Source organism: Candidozyma pseudohaemuli, assembly GCF_003013735.1.
Source record: "Candidozyma pseudohaemuli strain B12108 chromosome Unknown scaffold00002, whole genome shotgun sequence".
Lineage (NCBI taxonomy): Eukaryota > Fungi > Ascomycota > Pichiomycetes > Serinales > Metschnikowiaceae > Candidozyma > Candidozyma pseudohaemuli.
In genome coordinates, this window is record NW_020194436.1 from 78,886 (window position 1) to 102,647 (window position 23,762).

General features: G+C 47.1%; 8 protein-coding genes across 8 annotated transcripts; 4 read left to right on the forward strand and 4 right to left on the reverse strand.

Annotated features, from left to right (window-relative positions):
- Positions 1-543: 543 nt before the first annotated feature.
- C7M61_001396 (uncharacterized protein) lies at positions 544-1,674 on the forward strand (the record flags this gene model as incomplete). The annotated part of the gene is made up of 1 exon (XM_024856807.1): positions 544-1,674. One exon carries the CDS (start codon positions 544-546, stop codon positions 1,672-1,674), a length of 1,131 nt encoding a protein of 376 aa, XP_024714687.1.
- A 62-nt stretch (positions 1,675-1,736) lies between these two features.
- On the reverse strand, positions 1,737-6,956 carry C7M61_001397 (uncharacterized protein; the record flags this gene model as incomplete). Its single annotated transcript, XM_024856808.1, has 2 exons — positions 1,737-5,732; positions 5,793-6,956. 2 exons carry the CDS (start codon positions 6,954-6,956, stop codon positions 1,737-1,739), a joined length of 5,160 nt encoding a protein of 1,719 aa, XP_024714688.1.
- A 412-nt stretch (positions 6,957-7,368) lies between these two features.
- C7M61_001398 (uncharacterized protein) lies at positions 7,369-8,685 on the reverse strand (the record flags this gene model as incomplete). Its single annotated transcript, XM_024856809.1, has 1 exon — positions 7,369-8,685. The coding sequence occupies one exon, from the start codon at positions 8,683-8,685 to the stop codon at positions 7,369-7,371; it is 1,317 nt and encodes a 438-aa protein (XP_024714689.1).
- Positions 8,686-9,513: 828 nt separating this feature from the next.
- Positions 9,514-10,890, forward strand: SES1 (serine--tRNA ligase; the record flags this gene model as incomplete). The annotated part of the gene is made up of 1 exon (XM_024856810.1): positions 9,514-10,890. One exon carries the CDS (start codon positions 9,514-9,516, stop codon positions 10,888-10,890), a length of 1,377 nt encoding a protein of 458 aa, XP_024714690.1.
- Positions 10,891-12,480: 1,590 nt separating this feature from the next.
- On the forward strand, positions 12,481-13,116 carry C7M61_001400 (uncharacterized protein; the record flags this gene model as incomplete). The annotated part of the gene is made up of 1 exon (XM_024856811.1): positions 12,481-13,116. One exon carries the CDS (start codon positions 12,481-12,483, stop codon positions 13,114-13,116), a length of 636 nt encoding a protein of 211 aa, XP_024714691.1.
- A 49-nt stretch (positions 13,117-13,165) lies between these two features.
- Positions 13,166-14,890, reverse strand: SLD1 (Sld1p; the record flags this gene model as incomplete). Its single annotated transcript, XM_024856812.1, has 1 exon — positions 13,166-14,890. The coding sequence occupies one exon, from the start codon at positions 14,888-14,890 to the stop codon at positions 13,166-13,168; it is 1,725 nt and encodes a 574-aa protein (XP_024714692.1).
- A 208-nt stretch (positions 14,891-15,098) lies between these two features.
- On the reverse strand, positions 15,099-21,457 carry SMC3 (cohesin subunit; the record flags this gene model as incomplete). The annotated part of the gene is made up of 2 exons (XM_024856813.1): positions 15,099-18,664; positions 19,237-21,457. 2 exons carry the CDS (start codon positions 21,455-21,457, stop codon positions 15,099-15,101), a joined length of 5,787 nt encoding a protein of 1,928 aa, XP_024714693.1.
- A 211-nt stretch (positions 21,458-21,668) lies between these two features.
- Positions 21,669-23,722, forward strand: C7M61_001403 (putative metalloendopeptidase; the record flags this gene model as incomplete). Its single annotated transcript, XM_024856814.1, has 2 exons — positions 21,669-23,665; positions 23,698-23,722. The coding sequence occupies 2 exons, from the start codon at positions 21,669-21,671 to the stop codon at positions 23,720-23,722; spliced, it is 2,022 nt and encodes a 673-aa protein (XP_024714694.1).
- Between the last annotated feature and the right edge of the window lie 40 nt (positions 23,723-23,762).

Genomic DNA, 23,762 nt, shown 5'->3' on the forward strand with positions numbered 1-23,762 from the left:
GTAGCGATTCTAAATGTGACGCCAGAGAACTTTTTATTGACTCATACCACTGCCTGTAACAGTAGAAGAATACATCACCCCACTTTCTTTATGGCATACAAGATATTCGGTGGCAATTCAGGGTTTGCTGTGACTCAGAATGGCTGCGAATCTGGAGGACCCTGGATACTCCGGAGTTCATTCTCTTCATCTTTCTGAGACTCAAGCTCCTCTTTTTGTATGAAATCACCAACTAAATCAAAACAATGAAATGACCAATAAATAAAAGCCCCATTTTAGGCTTCGGTCTTTGTTTTGCTCCGTGGTGCCCACGTTGGGAGTGCACGCGGTGATAAGGCATGTATGGTGATAACAGATCTGTCATAAATACACCAAAACATGACTCTTTGCAGGCTTGTGCTGCCTATAAAACGGGTATCAAGCCCCCATACGGTTGTGCTACTACCATCACGACAGAATTCAATATCAACCAAACCAATGGTCCCTTTGAACCCTCCCCTAGATCCGGCTAGCATAAAGGGCTGGTATAAGCACCACCTTTCCATGCTTGCCGTGGATAAGCTCAAGCTTCATATTTACCAGAAGCTTTTCTCCTTACCTTCACAGATTGATAGTGGATCTATCAAGTGTGTTGTGAGTGATTTGGTATCTTTTGGCCAGACTGCCTGTGTTTCACATCCTAAGGTATTGGAACATGTGGGTGGAGCTCTGGAGAGCCGCCACAAGCTGGATGTGAGGGCCTTTTACGTCCAGGTGGCGTATATGATGTCAAAGGAGCCCGAGTCCAAGATAGAGCAGCTTGCAGATGCCATGTTGGATTTGTATCTTGAACTGCGAGACTACAAGCTCACGATGAACGAGCCTGCCAATCCTCAGGAGAAGGTGATACTACGACTTGCTACCAAGTACTACAAGTCGTGTTCCATCAACTACCGTTTGATGTACGACCACAAGTCATACCCACGCAAGGTCGAGATGGCGGATGAGTCGCTAACGATTAATCTCCCACCCTTGCCGCAAATCAAGTCGAAGCACTTGTTGGCAAAGGCATTGATGCACAAGGAGCTCTACAGAGCCGTGTTTCTGGAGAACCACGAGTTCTACAAGTCCTTGACGGCCAAGAATATATCTGTGGATAGGCTGGCCCTAAACGTGATCCGCTACGATTTATCGTTCTTGGATGGGCTTGGAGACTTGTTCTTAGCAGGAGAGTCCTCAGAATTTTTGTACAAGTTTAGACACCTGGACCCATACAGCGCTGACGAGACGTTCGGCAAGAAGACGTACACCTTGCTCAGAACCGTCTTGGCAACCAATACGTTGTTGTCAAAGCTTGCAGTCGCATACAACCTCCACGTTGCTCTCGATGACAGAATTGTACGTGAAATGCTCGAGATGGAGTATATTCCATACTTGGCGGGTCACAGAGAGAACGATCCTCCGTACGAGCAGGCTCGTTACGAGGAGGAGTTTATTGCTGATTACTTCGAGCAGTACGTTGGCGCCCTCTACCTAGAACAGCCACTAGTGGCTAAGGAATGGATAAACCAGTTGTTCGAGCAGATATTGTTCTCCATCAACGATGCTTATAAGATCAAGCAGCGCAAGAAGAAGGATATCAAATTCGACTACCGTGCTTGGGGCATGGACGTCGTCGGACGTGCTTTGAGATAATATCTATTCTATAAATTAGGAGTAATTGCTCCCACGCATGATACAATATATAAACAGGCAGGTTACTTTTTGTTAGCATCTCTCATGAGACTGCTAAAACCCATGCTCTTTTTTTTCCTCTTCTTGGCATCACCATCACCAGAAAGCTTCTTCAAGCTGGCGAACTTCGAGGATTCCTCATCATCGGATGAATCTGAGTCCAGGTCTGAATCCGAACCAGAGCTCAGATCTGACTCACTCAGCGATTCCAGCTCTGACTCTGAGATATCAAGCTTCTTCTCAGGTTGTTTCTTAGAATCAGAAGAACTCTTGTCCTTCGAGTCACGTACATCCGGTACTCCTCGCTTCAGTAAATCACTAAGAGAGTTTAATTTTGGCAACGTCGCTGTTGGTGCTGGCCTTTGCTGCGCCTTCTTTGCCTTCGCTTGTTCATCCTCATCAGATGACTTCGAAAATGGAGTCTCAATGGTGATGGTCCTCACACCTTCAGTCAGCTTGTGAACGGGTGGGGATGGCGCCTTGATGGGTTTAGCAGTTGGTTTTGCAAGCGAGCCGAAGTTCTTCTTCACAACTCTGGAGCTCACAAGACTAGGAACTTTCTTCAAAGCACTTTTAGCAATGGTTGGCGGTTTCTTTTTAGACTCGCTTTCAGATTCCGACAGACTTTCGCTCGATTCCGAATCCGAATCTGAACTGGAGTTTGATGAAGAACTTGATGCAGGCTTTGATTCAACAGGCTTCTTCTCTTTTGATTCAATAGGCTTCTTCTCGTTTGATACAACAGGCTTCTTATCAACGATTGGTCCTTTTCCTGAGACAGGGTTCTTTTCGGCAATTGTCTCAGTCTTCGCTAGTTTTTCCTTAGAGGGCGATTTCTCCTTCGAGACCAGTGCCTTTTCTGAAACAGAGTCTTTGAGATTACTCAGGTGAGATTTTTCATCGGACTTTTCAACCTTACTGTTTGCACCACTTTTCCCAGTTGCAACTGCCGCAGCCTTTTGCGACGTCGACTTTGGCTGAGGAGCATCGTCGCTGGACTCATTGTCAGAATCAGATTCGGAGGAAGACTCCGAGGAGGATGAAGATTCTGATGAAGATTCCGATGAAGATGATGACGATGAGGACGATGAGGACTCGGAACCCGATGATATCACGACATCCGGCTTAACGTCTTTCTCTCCGTCTTCAACTTTGCCGTCAACCTTTGGAGGTTCTATTTTGAGTTTCTTTATTGGCGACAGTCCTTCCCCATGAGATGCACGCTTCGACGCATTACCGATGTTTTTGCTCACTGGAGTGTTTGAGCCTACCTTCTGGCCATCTTTGGACTTGGGCAGCTTATTAAGGGCCGCCACCAACATGGATGCAGTTACCTTTTTCGTGGGCGAGGCATCAGTCTTTTGAGAAGCTGATACCGATTGAACAGGTGCTACTTCTATGCTAGCCTTCACAGGAGTGGCCTTTTTTGGAGATGTAGCTTCATCTCTCTTGGCAACCTCATTTTCTTGCGGAAGCTTGCTTGATTCTGGCTCAGGCACAACCGAGGGAGATGATGAAGTAGCCGTGGTGGCGTGTGACGAAACTTGAGTAACATTTGGATGATTTTCCACCAGAGAGGATGCCAGAGCAGCTTCCTTGGCATTATCTCCACTTGATGATTTCAGCTTGTCAACATGAGTCTCAGGGCCTTCAGTGCCAGCCTTAGAATCAATTTCGATGGGGTCTGAAGCAGCCTCGCCGTCTTGCTTGTTGGAGTCATCATCATTTTCCCTTCCACGTACATCGGGGGCTTCGGCGTCAGTATAATGCGATTCAGACCTTTGCGAATCATACCCACTTATAGCTGCAGAACCTTCTCTTGTCGACTGTTCTGTAGCGTTCAATGGTTTTTCACTCTCGGAAGTCTCAAAAGCGCTAGTTGCCACTGACACCTGGTTGGACTCTTCAGTTGTGACCTTGTCGTTTTCGATCTGCTCTTCATTCTCAACACTGTCCTCTTCATTTGAATCCTCACTCGATGACTCCAATTCAATAACTTCTGGAGCTGCAGATCTTGTACGAAGAGACGCCCTTGGTTGCGGAACTTTCTTAGTAAGGTTGCGAGGATCGTCCTTTCTTGGTCTGCCTCTGCCACGCTTAATGACGCCTGAAGTGGCGGAGGAAGACTGATTAACAACAGCTGGCTTCATTTGTTTTGGAATCTTCTTTTTTGGTTGTTTAACAGCATCCGAATCCACATCTTCCGATTCTTCATCCTCCGAATCATCGGATTCATTCACAGAAGCGTCTTCTTCAGAGCTGTTAGAAACGGCAGCTGCGTCTTGCATTTCAACATCATCTTCGCTTGACTGTGATGAAGCGTTCGTCTCTTCCTCCTCTTCTTGCTCTTCTTCTTCCTCAGCACTACCTTCTTTCTCCGATGCTTCATTGCCCTCATCGGATTCATCTTCTGCGGCAGCTTGTAATTTTTGAAGCGTGCTTTGTTGTCCACTGGAAGTATCATTTGATATCTGCGAGGCATCTTCACTTCGTTGCAAGGTTGGAGTAGATGGCTCACTCTTTATCTTCTTCAGCAGTTCCTGGTGCTGTTTTTCGATCCTCGCGTCCAATTTCTTCATCTTCACATAGATTGAAGAAAGCTTGGACTTGCTAGCAAAGTCATTGAAAGGAGCTGGCAACGCATTCGCCCTGGTCTCCTTCAACTTCTCCTTCTCCTTATCTCTTTCGTCCTCAATGTTGTCCAAGTTTGTATCGAAATTTGGCACTCCACCGATCGTTACACGAGAACGCAAGCTCCTAGTAGTATTTGGAGGAGCTGCGGCTGCGTTGCGGCGCCTGCTTTCGAGTTCAGCGGCATTTCTGGCGATATTTTCCTCCCGAATCTGACGCTTGCGTTCTTCCTCGTGAGCAGCAAACTTAGTATTATCAGGAGTGGGAACTGAGAGTTTCTTGATAATTTTATGAGGTACGCGCATGTTGTTTCTGATGATTGACATGATCTCGCCCTTATCTAGAGAAACATCCTCTTTGTCACCATCATGAGCAGCCTTTCCAGAGTTAGAAGATTCTTTGTTAGCACCTGCGTTTTCTTTTGTGGCAGCAGACCCATTAGTTTTATTGACACGAGGTTCTGGTTGAGGCAGTGCAACAACAGTAGGGGTTAGACCGCCAAAGCCTGTAGCAGGCTTCATGACATTGCTTGGTAAAGATTTGTCGTAATCAAAAACGTGAACAGGTGGCGCTTTGCCATGAACTTGAGTGTTGTTTGCAATATCTTCACCAGCTCCTTTTCCTTGTGATGAATTCTTCTCTTGAAGTACCTTCGCTTTGGTTTGCTCTTGCTGCCGCAAAGCTTCCTCTTGTTTACGCTCAACCTGCTTCTTGAGTTCGGCCTGTCGTCTGAGATCGTCCTGCTTTCTCAAAATTGCTTCCTTTCGAACTTCTTGCTGTCTTAGAGCTTCCTTCTTTTTGAGTAGCTCCTCTTTTTGTTGCAAATGCTTCTGGAACAGAAGGGTTCTATCCCTCCATTCCTGCTCTTGTTCAAGCAATTCTGCTTGCCTCTTCAACTCTTCAGCAGGCATGAGAATACGGTTCTCTTCGGCCTTTCTCATTTCCTCTTGCATTCGGCGTTGCTCCTCATCTCGTCTTCTATCCTCAGCAGTCTTTCTTTCCTTCTCTTTTTCCTCCTCCTCTCTTATCTTACCAACACCTTGCTTGACGAGGTACTCCTGCCTTCTCATTGCGTCATCAACCTTCTCATGGATCAGCTGCTTGATAGATTCTTGCATTTTCTGATCCTCGATAGGACTTGTAACTGGATATTGACGAATTAATGAGTTTTCAAGCAGCGACGTGTTTCGATGTTGTTGATGTTGAGTGGTATTTTGGACTGGGGCCGCTGGTGAGGAAGACAGTGAGGGCCTCTGCAATTGTGGTTGAGGACCAGGGGCAGGAGACAAATGACTCTGAAAGCTTCCACTGGGCGAAACGTATTGCGGAGCCAATGACGGATGAGTGATATTAGAGATCCCTGCGTAAGGCGATTGAAGAGTCTGGTTCTGATGCTGGGGTGGTGCACTGTGCTGCATGTGTGGTAATTGCCCTTGTTGATGAGGGACCGGAGCGGTACCAAATTGACTAGCAGGAGCAGTTCCCTGGCGGTATGTGTGCATAAGCTTCATTTGAGAGCCCACTTGTTTTGGCCTTTGAAGTTCAGGAAATTGTGGCTGCGGTAAGCGAGTTTGAGTGGGCTGCCATCCATTATTGTTTGTCGCAGGCGAGTTGATAGGATAATTCTGACGAGGAGCTTGCTGCAGAGCCTGGGGTGCCGGTTGGAAGTGCTGTTGCTGGTGAATTTGCGTGATTGGTGGAGCTTGAGATGCATTAGGTTGAGGCTGAGGTGGCTGGGTGCTATTGTGATAGGGCGTCAGCGTATTAAGAGGCTCCTTCTTCGATGGTGTTTTCGTGGGAACGGTAGGGGGAGGAGCTAATTTGGTAGCATGGTTTTTGTCATTCTCTTTCCTGTGCTTGAGCAGCCTATGGGAGACCAGGTCGTCACTATCCGTACCGTCATCTATTTCGTCATGCTCTGGCGACTGACTGACAGCCTGAGGAGTCTTTTTCACGCTCTCAGTACTGTTTTCGCTCTCATCCGGCAATTTAAGCATGCCTGATGTTATTCTTCTGCCAGAGGAGGACGCGGGTGAGGGTTTCTTTTGCGGTATTATCTTGGAACCAGGAGTTTGATGCGATGGTGGAGGGAGTAGGACCGGGGATTTCGTCACCAGATCATTAGTTGGAACAGCTTTCGGAGCGGTTTCAGCCGCTTCACTTGGTGAATCTTGGCGAATTCCCCATATGGTACGCGACTTCTTCAACATTCGTGAATCGTTGGCTTCACTGGAATCAGCTCGTCTTTTGGAGCCTGTTGTGGCGTCGGCAGTTGCAGTTGTAACATCAGGAAGTATCATTGATGTGTCTCTTGAGTAGGTCGGTAGTAAATTATCAACAAGAACACGGACCACATCGCCCGATTGAAACACGTCTGATGCGGCAAAATCCGGGTCCAAGTCACACCGGTCGTCATCTTGGATGCCCTCTACTTGGAGTTTGTCTGCTTCCGGATAAAGCCTGTTGTACCTTTTTATAAGAGCATCGCAAACCTGCCCCACAGAGCTCTCTGGGTCGGTGAGATGTAGGAATTTTTTAAAGGTGGCTATGCTGGATGTGGGCATCTCAGCCAGCGTCACTGGTATAAGAACCACCTGAAGTTTTAGTTTCATAGGGCACTGTGGTTGTTGATTGGGCTGGAGTCTTGAAATGTTCCTACTTCGCGATGTACCTTGAAGCACCCGTACCGCACTTCACCGGTGTCTCAGAAGCGGGTGCTTTGAAACCACCTGAATTTGATTATTTTGTAGATTTACTATTTCTATTACATTTGATTAAGTGCTGGGAAAAACTTATGTGTTTCCCTTGCAGCGAGTGACAAAAGTTTGGGATCGTCGCTGTATGTATGAAGAGCGATAGCAAGGCTGACACAAATCCAGAGCCAATTGTATCCCTCAATGCATCGGTCGAAGTCTCAAAGTGACTGGATGTTTTTTCAGATTTTTTCAAGGCATTCACCTCTGTATTTTTTGATAGCAGCAGCCGATTTGAAGCACGAATTGTACAGATTCCTCAACAGCAGCATCAATTGTCCTGGCCGTGCCTCTTGAAATACGGATCGTCGTAAAGCTTCTCTTTCTCTGCTTTTTGGTTGTTGTTCTGGAACAACTTGGCCTCTAGCTGTGTATACTCATCCTCCGAGTCGTCCTCAATGGTCCGACCGGCCCGATTACCACCTTCCCAAACGATGATTTCACCGTCCATGGTACCACAAAAGTACTTAACCGAAAATGGGCCAGCGTAAACCATTGATGCTGTTCTCGTGGCATTCGCATGGGAACCTCTTTGAAGCCTGCTTACAAGCTTCCCATCCGCCGCTCTGAAAACTAAGATGTCTCCGTTGTCTGATGGAAATAACAAGTGCTGGATCTCTGTTTCATTTTGCGGACTCAACATCAACGGTAGAGACTGCAAGTACTTGTTTCTCGTCAACGGCCCGTAGTTCACCAACTTGTTAAGTGGAGGTGCTCTAGTAGCTATCATATCCCAAACACGTACCTTGTCGTCGTTGCCAGCCGTGTACAATGTAGTTCCCATTTCGTCCCAAAGCACAGCATTGACCGGTCCAGCATGTGCCTTCACCGCTTCAGACTTGAGATTGAGCCAGTCAGTCTGCAAGTCTCTCTCGTTGGTTTTAGTCAGGTCCAAACGGCACAAACAACTGTCGCTTCTTCGTATATCCCAAACTTTAGCCTCACCATCGTATCCACCCAGAGCAAGAAGATATGGTCTATTGGGATGCCAGTCTACAGCCAATGTCTTGCCTTTATGGCCTGGAAGAGTATGTGCACTGGATCCTGCCCTGAGGTCTAGTAGTCGGATAAAAGGCTGGTCACTAGCAACTGCAATAGTAGCCTGAGCCGAATGTTCATTTTGCTGACTGGCACTAATTGCAATTGAGTACACTCGGCTGGTCAAATCGAAGGTATGTGCTACTTCGAGATTGTTGGTGTCCCAGATCTTCACCGTATGGTCGAAAGATGCAGTAGTGAAGAGACCAGTATCAAAAGGCCACCACTTAACAGCAGAAATGCCGAACTGATGGGCCGATTTTCTCGGAATCTGCGCAATTGTCTTGTACTCATCAGGGTCCTCATCTTCGTCTGGTTTGAGATCCCAAAGCTTGAGTGACGAGTCAGCACAACCGCTGAACAAGTACCTGTGATCGATTGTCTCTAAGGCTAAGCTGTTTACTGCAGCACCGCCGTGGCAATTGGTAGGAAATGTCTTGTCTTCATCTTCAACCTGTCGTAGACTGCTGTAGAGAGACTCTGTGATAGTTTGAACAAACTCGTGATTTGATATCCGACCACATTTGCGCTCTAGTAGAAGTGATTGCATTGGAGTGTGTGGGCCATTGAGTTTTGTTCTTTAGGTTGGGTATAAAGACTTTGTGGGGAAAGTATGGATAGTCAGTTCACTATTGCTGTGCGAAGATACATTCGCAGCCATTTCCTGGTGATATTCGGTGTACTAGATACGGCTATAATAAGTCGATTTACAATTGAATGATATATAGCAATTAGCGTGGTTGTCGAATGAGCAAATTGGAAGTAAGATTTAGGGATCCATTTCGTAGGATGCTCCCATTGAAACATACTATTGTGAGTTTTCATGAAAGAGTCCGAGCTATGGTAACTTACCGATCGAGTGAGATTGTTAGATATATATAAACATCATTGAGTGTTCTTAGCTATTTTCTGTGCCATTCTCGAAGCCAATTTTGTCTCCAATCCTCTCCGATAGGTAGACTAACGCATCATACATTAGCTCCAGAATCTACTCTGTTCGTGCCTGAGTTAAATATTCAAGATTCATGATTCTCGAATATTAAATTCTTTGTCAATTAGTCACAATCCATTGACGAAAAATATGACTCCACTCCTGTGCTCAATCCTTCAAACATGAAATTCCCAATGTGGATCTTCTCCACCCTGACTCAGACGGACCACTTGTATGCGCATCGCGTTTTGCAACCATTCAACAACTCACCACCATCAAACCTTAAATGAGTCATCTCTAAATCAAATAAATCAAATGAATCAGTCAATGACACTTTTAACAAATTCATTCAAACCCCTGCCTTATCCCACTCTCCCCAGTAGACATTGTCGTGTACGACCCGCGACGTATATGAAAAAAAAAAGTTTCCCTAGATAGACCACCATCATGTTGGACATCAACGCATTTTTGGCTGAAAAGGGTGGAGAGCCCGAAAAGATCAAGGCTTCTCAGAAGAAGAGAGGTGCTTCTGTCGAGCTTGTTGACGAGATCATCGCCGACTACAAGAACTGGACCAAGATCAGATTCGACTTGGATGCGTTGAACAAGAAGTTGAACGCTTTGCAGAAGCTGATCGGCCAGAAATTCAAGGCCAAGGAGGATGCCTCTGAGCTTTTGGCCCAGAAGGACCAGCTCACCAACGAGAAGAAGGAGCTCACCGAGACCGAGCAGAAGGCTGACGCTGACTTGAGATTCAAGGTCAACCAGATTGGTAACATTGTTCACGACAGTGTTGTTGACTCCATGGACGAGGAGAACAACGAGATTGTGAGAACCTGGAAGCCAGAGGGATTGTCTGAAATTGGCCAGGTCGCCGCTGCCACCAACGCTCCAGCTACCTTGTCCCACCACGAGATCCTCTTGAGATTGGACGGTTACGACCCAGAGAGAGGTGTCAAGATTGTGGGCCACCGTGGTTACTTCTTGAGACAGTGGGGTGTTTTCTTGAACCAGGCATTGATCAACTACGGTTTGTCGTTCCTTTACGGCAAGGGCTACCTTCCTTTGCAGGCTCCTGTGATGATGAACAAGGAAGTCATGGCCAAGACCGCCCAGTTGTCCCAGTTCGACGAGGAGTTGTACAAGGTCATGGACGGTGAGGACGAGAAGTACCTTATCGCCACCTCTGAGCAGCCAATCTCTGCCTACCACTCCAACGAGTGGTTCGAGAGCCCTGCTGAGCAGTTGCCTATCAGATACGCTGGTTACTCTTCTTGTTTCAGAAGAGAGGCTGGTTCCCACGGTAAGGACGCCTGGGGTATTTTCAGAGTGCATGCTTTCGAGAAGATTGAGCAGTTTGTGTTGACGGAGCCCGAGAAGTCTTGGGAGGAGTTTGACCGTATGATCGGTGCCTCTGAGGAGTTCTACAAGTCGCTTGGTCTTCCTTACAGAGTTGTGGGCATTGTGTCTGGTGAATTGAACAACGCTGCCGCCAAGAAGTTCGACTTGGAGGCATGGTTCCCATTCCAGAAGGAGTACAAGGAGTTGGTGTCGTGCTCCAACTGTACGGACTACCAGTCGAGAAACCTCGAGATCCGTTGCGGTATCAAGCAGCAGAACCAGAGCGAGAAGAAGTACGTGCACTGCTTGAACTCGACCTTGTCTGCCACGCAGAGAGCGCTCTGCTGCATTTTGGAGAACTACCAGAAGGAGGACGGGTTGGTTGTGCCCGAGGTGTTGAGAAAGTACATTCCAGGCGAGCCCGACTTCATTCCCTACTCGAAGGAGTTGCCCAAGAACTCCACGTCGAAAAAGAGAAACTAAGGCCCGTAGCCGTTGATAGAATCTATTGAGCAATACAAACGTTCCTGACTTTTGTGGGTGATTTTCAGCTTAGCCGCCCAAGCACGCTTCAGCGCAGCAGCAGCAAAGAACAGCAGCAAGACAACCGCAGCAGGCCGCACAGCATCCACCGCCACCGCCTTTCTGAGGAGGTTGCTGGACGTACATTGGCTGCTGTTGTTGTTGGTAGTAGCCTCCTTGTGGAGGTCCCTGGTTGTAGTAGCCGCCTTGTGGGGGGCCTTGATTATAACCGCCTTGGGGAGGACCGTAGGACTGAATGTTAGATGAGGTTTTACTCTAGGGGCCCAGGTTTGGTCGGGCAGACCAAAATGGGAGGGTGTGGGGAAAACATACCATGTTGATGTTGACGAACAAAAAACGAGCAGCAGCAGTTGTTTATATATCACCGGCAGTGCGAGCAATTCCGAGGGCTCACGCCGATCGCCCAGTGACATATGCATGGAACAGTCAGCGCCGTTGGCCCAAAAACGAGCACGAAAGGCCTCATTGTCCTGGACGGTCACAATACGGCTGTTGCTCAGCCCTCGCGCAGTCCGGGCGGCTATCTCACTGAAAACGGACCCGAACCTATAGAGAGACTGTGTGGGTAATGTCGATCTGCTTGTGCGGATCACGCTGGCTACTGCGCCGCGACATTTTTGCAGCCAGCGAGATACTCGACGTTTTGACAAATGGACCGCATCGGACGGTGGATTACTTGGCAGATCTAGGAAGGAGGTTGAGATTGCACGACTGGCATGGGGGGGGCTATGGATTAGCCGCCAAAGACACGAGGGTTCCTACTGCGGACGGCCTGTAGCACAGGAATGAAAATGACACTCGACCTCTGTGAAGGTTTCGTTGGAGGGCTGTATGGTTACCCGCAGTCAGTTCCTGAATTGACGAGGCGACCTGTGCCTAGGGTGCCAAGGCTGCGGAAGAGGCCCCCCAGAATCCGATATTTTTAGCTCCGGTGCCTTGCTATTGTGAGATGGAGGCAGGTTTGAGTCACCGTGCCGCTGCCATGCAAAGCCATAACGTCGACTCAGCCGACCTAGGAGGATCATAAATAGCCGGGCGGCGAGGCATTTAAATAGTTCTGTCGTAGGTTAGGCAGGGTAGAGTGATCTGGGTCTGGCATGGAGGAGATCCACTGAAGAGGGTGTTTTGTCGACTAGTGGGGCCGCTGAGCAGACAATGACATAAGCTTCGTCAACAGTAGTATTGAAACACAATAATTTTTTAAGGTCAAAATGGTCAGACGAATTTGGATGTTGCGATTTGTATGCTTCCATTAGTTTTTTGTCGCCCTTCTCCCATATAACATCTCTCTTCATGGTACCTCATGCCCTTCCCCACTGAACAGCATGGCTGCGAATCACCATCACCACAGCCAATTTCACCACTGCAATATATTTGATGAAATACTAGGTTCTTGTATTTTTTTAGACCAAATTGTCGAAAAAAGGTAGACCTCCACCTCTCATGGCTCCTCCATAATTTGTCTTCGTTCATCTGTCCACCCTCCCCAGGCTCATCACATCGCAGTCGCATCATCTCAAATACACCGCCATGAGCTTCAACTACGGTCCACCTCCACCAGGAAAGCGAGGAGATAGCGAAAATGGCCCGGCTGCCAAAAGAGCAAAATACGCATCTCCTCTACTAGATCTCCCAACCCATCTACCGAACCTGGTCTCCCCTCCTTCACAACCATCAATCGTGGAGAAGAAGGAACCTGAGAAACCAGCAGAAGAACCCATCTTCATCGAGGGTACGACCATCAGCTTGCAGACAGAAGAAGACATTGCCAAGTGGATCGAGGAAAGAAAGAAAAATTGGCCCACAAGGAAGAACGTGGAAGCTAAGCTCAAACAGCAGCTGGAGCGGAAGGAAGAAAAGCCAGAAAAGCCCAAGAAGCAGAACGTTTGCAGGTTCTTTGCCAAAAACAAGAAATGCCGTTTCGGCAATAAGTGCAAGAACCTTCATGAGGCTGCCAACCTGCCTCTGTCCAACTCCAAGGTTCAGATCATCAACGGCATCGAGGTTGCCGTGCCTCAAAGATACAAGAATGAACCTTCAAACAACAAATCTTTCTACAAGAAACTTGTTCAAAGAGACCTTTACGAGCATGAGAACAACAAGGTTCTCGACTTCCTCTTGTGGTTGGACCAACAGGGGAAGATAGACCACGACGTGAACACCTAGCATACATATCGCATATCCATCACCAGCATTGCCATTTTACCTATGTAACCTAAATCATATCCGTGACTGGAGTCTTCTCCTCCTGTAGTTTCTTCGTGCAATCCAACATGATGGAGCACTGCTTGCCGATTTCTGCTAGCTTGCCAATGATGATCTCGTTACCCTTGCCAAATCCATAAATAGAATATGGCAACCCGACTTCCTGACAAAAGTCAAGCACGTACGGCTGTGCTTTCCTGAGATTGTGTCTGGGCATACGTGGAAACAAGTGGTGGATAGCCTGGAACTGGAGGCCACCGTGCAAGAAATCAAGCCATTGAGGACAGTCCACATCCATGGTGGTTCTCAATTGTCTGGATGCAAAAGACTCGCTCACACCCAAGTCTGCCGTAGACATTGCAAAGTGGGAGAGGGTGATTTGAACATGAACAAGCATGGTGCACATGTGGGATGCCATCACGTACCAGGTCTTGTTCCAGCCGCCCTCGACCTTGTGGCCAACAATGATGTAGAAGAACCAGTAGAAGAAAAAGGACAACCCAGCCAACTCGAACCACCTGAACCATGCAGCTGAACCACGACGGGGACCTTCGCCCATCAAGACGTGCGTCCACAGCAATCTGTACAAGTTGAAGCGACCAAAGGCCAAGATTGGATAGTAGAGGTACTCTTGAAAGGGCACCATCTTCCGGGCCACAGCATCGAACCACAAGAATTTGTCATAGTATGTGGAATAGACATCTTCAAACAACCTCACACTCACCGCAAAGAAAGGCAAGTGCTGGATGTCTGGGTCGTGGACGGGGTCGTTCGTGATGAGATGGTGAACATTGTGGTTCCGTTTCCACCATCCAAGCGAGAGACCTCCACACCAGGACGCTATAACCATACCAAATACATTATCAAATTGATAGTTGTGAGTTATAGAAACATGACCAGCATCGTGTGCAATGAACGTCATTTGATGCCATGCCGTGGCAATAAGCACGGCACTGATGGTGTAGTAGCCCAAATGAAGGAATGAAAACGAATAGAGTAAGAGAGACCCGATTTTAACAAGTTCTCTGATGTAGTTGCTGTACTCGCACTGGTACAAGCCTGCTTTAATCACCTTGGCGTGAAGGCTGTTGTATTTGTCCCTGAGAGTGGACTGGGTATCGTAGTCGAGGGCCGGAAGCGAGAGAAGATCACGGCGGGAAAGCTCGTTGTCGTAGTTTTTGAGACTCTCCTTGGGGTCGACAATTACCAGTTTCCGATCGACCGGGAAAACCTCGTCGACGTTATTTTCTGACACCACCTCGATATTCTGGGGAACGACAGGGGATATTTTCTGCGGTGGGTACCCGCTTTTATGGTATTTCTCCGAGATTGGAGGCTCTTCCACGTCAACATCAGAAGAGCTAGCACTGGAAATGTCCACACTCGACGACGATTCCCTGCCTGAGGCGTCGAGTTTGTCTCCTAGTTTATCGCGGTGAGCTTTTTCCCCAACTCTGTAAACAGCTCCCTGGATCGGTGGAAGAATATTTTTCCAGGGATAGTTGATCCTTCCGACCTTCCATTTATGAAACACAGCTATGGCCTCGGGCCCGTGGTAGGCTAGCATCTCGTCTGTGGCATCCCGGCCTACCATATGGAATACCGCCTTGTCTCCTCCAGGATGGAATGGAAGCCAAGGTGTGAGATTAAGCACATAGTCTTTGTAAATGACGATGGCTTTACCCTGAGCAATGAGATTCTGGATCTGCTCGGGCAGAAGAATCTTATCGGGCATTATGGGTGAAAGAACGTGGGCTTCGTTTTGCAGTAGGGACCCTCGCGAGAATGTGGGTTGATGTTCTACATACTGGGTTCCCAATCAGAGCGATGCAAGATGTCAGGCACAGCCCCAAAGGGAAAAAAGCTTAAATTTGGAATTCGTCTAGCTATTACGATTCATTACTTCTTTTGTTTATTGCATTGATCTATAGTCAAATAATTAGTTAACGCTGGCCCTCCACAAACAGAAGTGCCTCGGCACGCTCGATGCCCGTAATGGTGCTTACCTGATCGGCAAACGATACGCCGTAGAAATTGTCGGCCACCTGAAGCATTTCTGGTCTGAATGTGGTGCAAATAAATTGAGCATCCCGTGATAAGGCTTTGATCATGTTGGCCACAGCGGTTCGGTATTGGGTATCGAGGTTGGCATCAATCTCATCGAATAAGTAGAATGGAGCCGGGTCACATCTCTGGATGGCGAGAATGAGTGCAATAGCACAAAGAGATTTCTGGCCGCCCGACAATTGCTCAATGTGCTGTTGTTCATCGCTCTTGGAGTTGAAAGAAACGGTAAGCGCCACGCCACGATATAAGTCTGGCGACTGCTCGTCAGTGACTCCATCCTTCTTCTGCATAACCAACTCTCCTGTTCCATTAGGCACTAGCTTTTCAAATATCTCGTGGAAGCTCTTCGACACCTGCTTGAAGCAGTTCAAAATAGCATGGTGTTTTTGCTGGCTCAATGATTCAATAAGCTTCTCAATCGACTCTTTCGATTTCTCCATATCCTCTTTCCTAGCCACAAGATCTTCCTGTTCCTTCTTGAACGTGTTGAATTGCTCCAACGCCTTTTTGTTGATGTGTGAGTACTTCTTGAGATCCCCATTCACTGAATTGAGTTCTGCAAGAAGATCGTCCAGAGAACGTTCTTCAAACTTAGCATCCTCAAAAGCCTCCTCTGGCAAGACTCCAAGATTACCCACCTTCGCCTGAAGCTCCTTCCTTCTGGTGTCAAGAATCGACTTCTTAGAGTGAATGCCCTCCGTCTTCTTGCTCAACTTTTCGAGGCGCTTCACCAGTGAACCCTGCTCCTGGTTAGCTTCCTGAAGATTACTTTGAAGTTCTGTGAGCTTTGTTTCCTGCTTCTCCAAATCTTTGCCAATCTTGTCACAATTGCGTTTCGCCGCTGACACTCTAGAACGTAACGATCCGAGCTCCTTCTGCAAGCTAGCAAGCTCTATGCTCTTTTCACGTTCGCTGAATTCATTGAACTCGACAGCTATGTGTGAGTTCCAATTGGCGCACTGAGCTTCGAGCTTGGCGATTTCAGTCTCCTTCAGCGAAGTCTCAGAGACAACCTGATCAAGTTGACGTTCGAGAGCGTCAAGACTGCTGTTGAGATCCTCAAGTTTTTTGGCTTCAGAAACACTCAATTGATCGGTGAACGGAGATTTAAGCTCATCCTGGTATTGCACAATTTTGGCATCAATGGATCCAAGACTGTTGGTGATGTTGGAAACTTCTCTATTAGCAGTCAATACCATTTTCTCAATCAAAAACTTATTGTTAAGATGTTGACTCAACTCGCCCTTTCTTCTCTCATGATCCAACTTCAACGTGTTCAACTCGTTCACTTGGCCATCTAATTTGGCATTACAATCAGTGATATCTTTATCAACATCCAGTAGTTTCTTGGAGCATGTCTTAATCTCTTCCAGTAGTCTTTTAAGCTCATTTCTCTTCTTAGTCTGACTTCTGAGTGCATCAAGCCTTGAATTTTTGTATTCTCTGAAACCACCGGTCATCACACCCTGATTGCTTGCTCTGTCACCATCTAATGTGATTGCAGTAAGTTTGTGCAATCTAGCTAGTTCAGCGCCACGATGGAGGTCCTTGCATACGATAGCACGGCCAAACACATGCTCAATAGCTTTTCCGACCAAGTCCTCGTCATGTCTAATCTTCTTTATAAGAGGGATGAAGTCTTGTTCCTCTTGACTTGGGAAGGAAATTGGCGGAGTGTAGATCCTATTGAGAGGCATGAAGGTCACTCTACCCTTCTTCAATCTCTGTAACTCCTTCATTATGATCAGAGCTGTGTCGTCGTTGTCGACGACAACATGGAACAAGGAAGCACCTGCAATTACTTCAACTGCAGTTTTGTACTTATCGGACACAACAAACAAGTCAGAAAGCGGGCCATACACAGATCCTTGCAAGTTGAGACGTTCAGTAATATTCTGCACTTCTCTCAATCCCTCCGCTTGGGAACGAGCCATTGTCAGACTCACCTTGTGATTAGCGTCAGAAAGCTCCAATTCAGTAGCTTCATGTAGGGATCGAAGTTTGATATCCTCTCTCCAGAGAGCTTTCCGCTTTTCTGTAAGATCCGCGAGAGAAGCTTTGGTCTTGCTCACTTCCGTGACGATACTCCTGTTTGCCATTTGGCTAGCACTTTCGTCAGAGGAGCGCCTGCTTTCTTTGACAAGTTGCTTCACCTCCTCGAATTTCTTCTCGAGATCTCTGTGTTCCTCAACAGCCTTTTGATGAAGCAGACGTTTCTTGACAAGTTGCTCCTTGAGTGCCTTCAATTCATCCTTGAGCCATTTGTCTCGGCTTTTCTTGTCGGAAAAGCTCTTAAATCTGTTCAGCTTAGAGTAAAGAGCTGCCTGTTGTGCGCCGAGCTTGTTGATCTCCTCCTTGAGTCGTGCCTCGTTCTCAAGCAATTCATCTAGTTGAGGCTTAAGCTGTGAATTAATAGTCTCCTCGTGTTCTTGGAGCAAGGCAGCATACTTTTCACGTTTTTGAGCATGTTCTTGAGCCTCGTTTTGTGCATTTCCAAGATTCAGCTCAAGCTCCTTTTCATTTGCTTCCTTTACACCGATGTCTTGGAGTAGACGATAATAGTCAGAATCAGCCTGCTGCTTCTCTAAAGTAGCCAATGTGATGGCATGACGTGTGCTCTTGATTTTGCTCTGAAGATCCTCACAAAGCTTCTCTCTGGTCTCAATATCCTCCAAGTCCTTCCTCGTTTGAGCTAGCAAGGCGCTGTAGGTTTCGTCGAGATTCTCATTCTGGGCGTTGAGACTGTTCAACTCGCGATCAAATAAGTGGAACTCTAGAACTTTCCTATTGCTTTCGAGAGATTGGAATTCCTTCAAATCATTCAGTTCGATGGCCAAGTCTGCTATCTTGTCATCAAGCCTTTCCATAGCTTCATTGATGCGCTGCATCTTGAAATCGGAATTCGCCATTTCTTTGGACGACTCCTTGAGCTTGGCCTCGAACACTTTGGCGCCACTCACGTCCTTCAACAAGTTCAATCTTTCGGAGTCTCTCGAGTTTGTGATGGAGGTGATTCTTCCCTGAGGTACGATATAGTAAGGGTTCAGTCTTGAGAATCCGGCGCTCTCGAGCAAGTTCATCACATCGGAACGCGTCACTAGCTTTCCATCTAGCGAGTAATCATCTTTTTTCAAACCGATGGTTCTGCGAATAGCTACCTCTTCATGAGGAAGAGGGAACCTCTTGTCCGAGTTATCAAACACAATCTCGACAAAAGCCAGCATTACGGTTCCTGAGCTTTCGTGAATAAGACCCTGACGCTCCTCACGAGTCATGTGTGTGTACGCATCCAGAAGGACGAATCTGATGGCAGCGAAGAAGTTGGACTTTCCTGAGCCGTTTCTGCCAACCACCACGTTGAATTCTGGCAGCAAGTCGTCCACTACCGTTGTGGCTTTAAAGGTCTTGAAGCCTTGCACGGTTACTTTCTTGATGTGCATGGCTTGTGTGGAGTTGTTGTGGTTGCAATGTTTGTTGATGCGAATACACGTCTAGTTGATCCGCGCGTCCTTAGTAACTACCATGAGAAATAGAAAGACTTTTATAATAAAATGTACAATGCACTACTGATTTTTTCTTTGTAGCACGATTAACCAGATCACCCTGGGATTCGAAAAGGTTGAATAAAGCAAAGAGTTTTTCAAAAATTGAGGGATTCTGTTTGTATAGTGTTGCTGAATTGTACCAGTTTTAACAATTTGGCTGCGAAAAATGAAAAATCGATTAAACTCACGGATTCTGGTGGGAAACTTAGTGTTAGAATATATTCATGACTAAACAAACAAAGTGTTATAACATTTTGATACACATTATGAAGCATTTGAAGCTAAAGATAATTAATTATTGCTTAATTCGGCTGTCTCGATTGAGCTACTCATAATATATTCCCATGATTGACGCGATTAATGACATATATTAACTCGCTTACAATTAAATAGTTTACATAATGTTACAACGAGAAGCCTCCATGATGAAGGTTGCCCCAGCGATCCTTTTTACTGCCGCAGTCCGCACTTGGACTCCATGGCTTGTCGTGAGCACCATATGGCGTGGGAGGTAACGAGAAAGGAAACCGCACAGGCTGCTTTCCAGCATTTTTATCCGTGTCTCTTTTGTAAGTCGCCACGAGTGGCTTCTCTTTTTCGGGGATCAAAATACTGAGTTCATAACTCGACACTTCGTAAAGATTTCCACCTGAACGAGCTTTTGGAGCTCCCCAGGCCTGTTTTGAAAGATTATGGCTTCCGATGAGTACCCATTTTAGAGATTTCCACCCGTCAGCGTTGTCAACTGCGTAATACTTGACATGAGGAGGAATCAATTCACGACCAGTTTTGCGTTCGCTATGATTCCACTTGCGCAAATACGGCTTGATGTTTTGTTCGTATTGGGCTTTGTGAGTAGCAGAGTCTTGATATTTGAAGTGAATAGCGGAGCCCGTCATGTAGCCAAAATTGCTGTGCCTGATATCGTCAACTGTCGGAAACACAATATGAGGCTGGTAGTCAAAATTTGCTTGATGTTCTTCAAAAGCATAAGCACCAGGCGAAAGGTCTTTCTCCCACTCTTTGAAGAAAAGAGGGCAAAGAAGATGACTGAACACCGATGCGGTCTCGCCCTTTGCACTTTTGAAAGGATACGCTAACGAGGTGACCTGCGCCAAGATGTTGTGAGTTCCTTCCTCGGAATCTAGGAGGAGATCGTTTCGTTCGAGAACCTGCCTGAGCTTCCCAAATCCATAAATATCGCCTTTTGGCACATCCTCGATATTGTAAGTGCCTGGAGCCGATGCGACGAGCTCTACGGTGACTGCACTGTAGTCGAGATGATCGAGCTTCTTGAGTAAGCTGTTGGTGACGTCTTGTTTATATCTCGCTAGGTAGCGCATGAGATCCAACCTGAAACGTTTTCCGGTCAACCCCTCCGTCTTACCAGGGTAGAGCTTTCCTGATCTCCAACACGCTTGAGTGAGACCGTTGAAATCTAACTGCGTAATATTAGCGGTCATTATCACAATCTCGACAGCACCAGCAGCAAAAAAGTTCACCATCATCTTCGTATGATGAGAAGCAAATTTGTTGGGAAGGTTTGCAATAATCTCGCTGATGTCGTACTTCTCTTTGATCTCCTTCTGCTTTGGGTGAGACGAAAGGAACGGAGTGCCAGTGATAAACGTTATCTTATTGCGCTTCTTGATGAAGTTCGGGTGAAAGAAAGTCAAAAAGTAGTCTATATCAACATTGAAGTTGAACTGGACTGTTTCCGTCAAATCCTCTGCACCTAAAAGCTCATGTATACTCACAGTGTCAGTATTAATGTCAGGGTCTGTGGGCAGGGACAAGAGCTCATGGCTGAAATTCGAAAGAAGCTGGATTTGAGAGCGAGGCCCATCAGAGGTTGTGTGAGGGACAGGTTTGAGTTCCTCGTCGCCTTCATTGTCGCTGTCGCTCGCAATTTCAATCACGGCAGGTTCCTCCATGATGTCGTCCTGGGACTCTTCACTCGTACTGACCTCTTCATCCACGTCAATTGGGTCGTCCGGATTCAGCTTTTCCTGAGCCTTGCTTCTCAAAGAATGGCGGGTCTTGCGAGCCCTTGAGCCATTGACTCTGGGCTTGACTTCTTCGGTGTCATAGCTCACATCTGGATCTGTGCCAGAGCTGAAACCCGTCTCGTCGACCTGTGCTTCCTCTTCCTTGACTTCGGCTTCCTCTTCGTCAGAGGAGCTCGAACTCTCAAATAGTTTCTCGGATTTGACTTCCTCTGCAATCTTAACCTTCTTGGGCGTGTTATTCAGACCCAGTGAAGCTCTCCTTCTGCGCAACTGTCGAGGCAGCAGCTCCTTCTCCTCAACGATAGTTATTTCCTCTTCCGAGGACGACTCAACAGCAGCTTCAGGAACGAGTCCCCGCTCGAGCTCTTCTTTGAGTTCTGCCTCAGTCTCCTTCAAGTCCTCCTCTGCCTCCTTGGGCTCGTCCACGTCTCCCAACTTTGGTTTCTTGATTTTGGAGCTTCTTCTTCTCTTGCGCTTGCTGCCAGAGTCTTTTCTCTTCGAGCTCTTCAGGCTTTTTGTATCATCCCCCTTGGACTTCTCCATACGGAGCATGGACTCCACAAAACGCTCCACTTCTGGAGAACTCAGGTCCCTCTTATCCTCACTGTCAGAAAGATCAATTGCATCACTAGAGGACCGACCAGGCCCCTTTTCGAGTGCCGCCCTAGTGTTGTGCTTCATTTCGTTAAATCTAAGAATGCACTTGTTTGGTTTGTTTTGATACTCCACAACCGCGCAGCCGCACGCACACTATCTCACTCCGGTGTATCTTCCGAAGTCTCGCTTCTTTTTATAGGAGATAGAGAAGGTTGTTAGAAAGACAAGCCACCACAGAAAAAGACAACTTTTACAGCCAAAAAATTGAATAGAAAAGCATCGCCACAACACCACAATGACAATTACCTTCAATTACAACAGCGGTGAAATTGTATCACTGCCAGCTGTCATTGTCTCTGGTAGAACGACAAGTCATGTCCAGAGTGGGCTCGTTCAATTTGTGAACAATTCCAATAAGGTTTTTCCTCCGCAGTTCCATGAGGTCAACAACGGCCAATTCAAGGCTTTTGTGCATGTATCGCCTGGTGAAGCAAACGACTTCGAGGTACATATCCTAGACAAGGCACACTTGGATCCTAACGGATTCCCTGTGAACCACCAGAATGTTGTTGATCTGGGTAAACTTACGCTTTTCTTCAATGAATTGCCACAGAACAAGCCGGTCCACTTGTGCGTTATCATGGGCAGAGACTCCAACGGAACATACGACATGCCGAAGTACAAGGTGAACCAGGGACAATATGCCAACTTGGACACAGCCATTCAAAGAATCAAAGTGGGCGCAAGAATGATGCAAGCATTTACTCAGGACGAGTTCCACCGCCTCGGTTTGAGCAACCGGTCCTTTCAGTTTGTTGAAGAGACTAAGCTGCATCAAGGCATCTTCGGCTACAACGTGGACTCACCTACACCACATAAAGAGGTGAAGGTGCATGTCTTGCGCTCACCCAAGACGGTTGCCGAGTTGAGAGACCCCAATGTCGCTCAACAAAACCCGGACGCTAAAGACAAGGGCTGGTTGTTCAGCCATGCCATTGACTTGATCAAAAACACCCCCGACATCATTGGTCCTTACAAACAAACCAACACTGCCGTGCAGTGTGCTGTCATATATTTGGACTCGACCTGGGCCAACAAAAAATACATCACCACTCACGCTGCTCTTGGAGGTGGCACAGGCGAAGTCAAACTAGCCATTTTCGGCTCCCACGGCCTCCACGCCTACCCTTACACTTTCCCACAAATTGCAACAACACTCACAGACGGTACAAAACTTTCCATAAATGAAGTTGCCAACGACTGCAACCAGTGTGGAACAACATGGGAATGTCACAATATCTGCTTAGGTGCATTTATGCACGAGATTGGCCATCTGTTCGGTCTGCCTCACCAGACTGACGGAGTTATGCTTCGTGACTACATGTGGTGGAACAGATCTTTCGTCACTAGGGAAGTAAGATGTCTTCGTGACGGCTCCAACGGTAGAATCATCAATCCGGATGGCCTGTGGCCAAAGGAATGTCACTGGAATATCCGTGATCTCATTCGTTATTTCTACCATGATTCGTTTTCCATTCCCGTTGATGAAAGTGATCAATCATTCCCTAAAAGTCACACTACAACCATGAAACCTGATAATCTGTACCTGAACGGCGAAGTCCCATTGCTGTACCCAGTTGGGGAAGGCATAGTCAACATCAAGTCTGAAGCAGGTATTTTCATGATTGAGCTTGTGGATCAAGACTTGGCTCGTCACCACACCACCTTTTATCCCAAATCCTATGGGGGCCAGGGTCTTCAGCACGAGATCACTCTTGACTACAACCAATGTCTCAGAGATATCAGACTGCAGAAGCAGGATGCCAGTGCCAACTTCTCGGTCAGAGTGTTGTCTGTCGCTGGTGACTTGTGGATCCCAGACTTCAAGAAGCACGCGCATCTGGCGAATACTATCAAGAGCGATTTTGGTCTTGGACGTGGCACCTTAAATGGTATCAAGAGTGCTTTGCTTGGCTCAGAAAAGGGAGAAATGAAGTATATTGGTTTTGATGCAAAGGGCATCTATAAGGTGAGAGTTTACCACGGCGGTGCTTTGGACGGCTTCACTATTTTCTACAACTCCAGTTCTGGTCAAGAGGAAAAACCACCGGTTCCACCCAGAAATGGCGGTCTCAATAAACTCATGAACAAATTCCACATCCTGGATCTGGGCTCTTCTGGTGGTAGTGGGGGTGGACAGGTTACTCTTGGCAACAAGAAGCCTCACTACACAGACTTTGACTTGCAGCCGGGTGAAACTGTGGAGAAGTTCACGTTTAGAAATGGCCAATGGTTGGACGCTATGAGAATACACACAACTCAAGGTCGTACCTCGGCCATGTTGGGTAATGCTGGAGGAGGCCACTTATCATCGCTTTCTACACCAGGC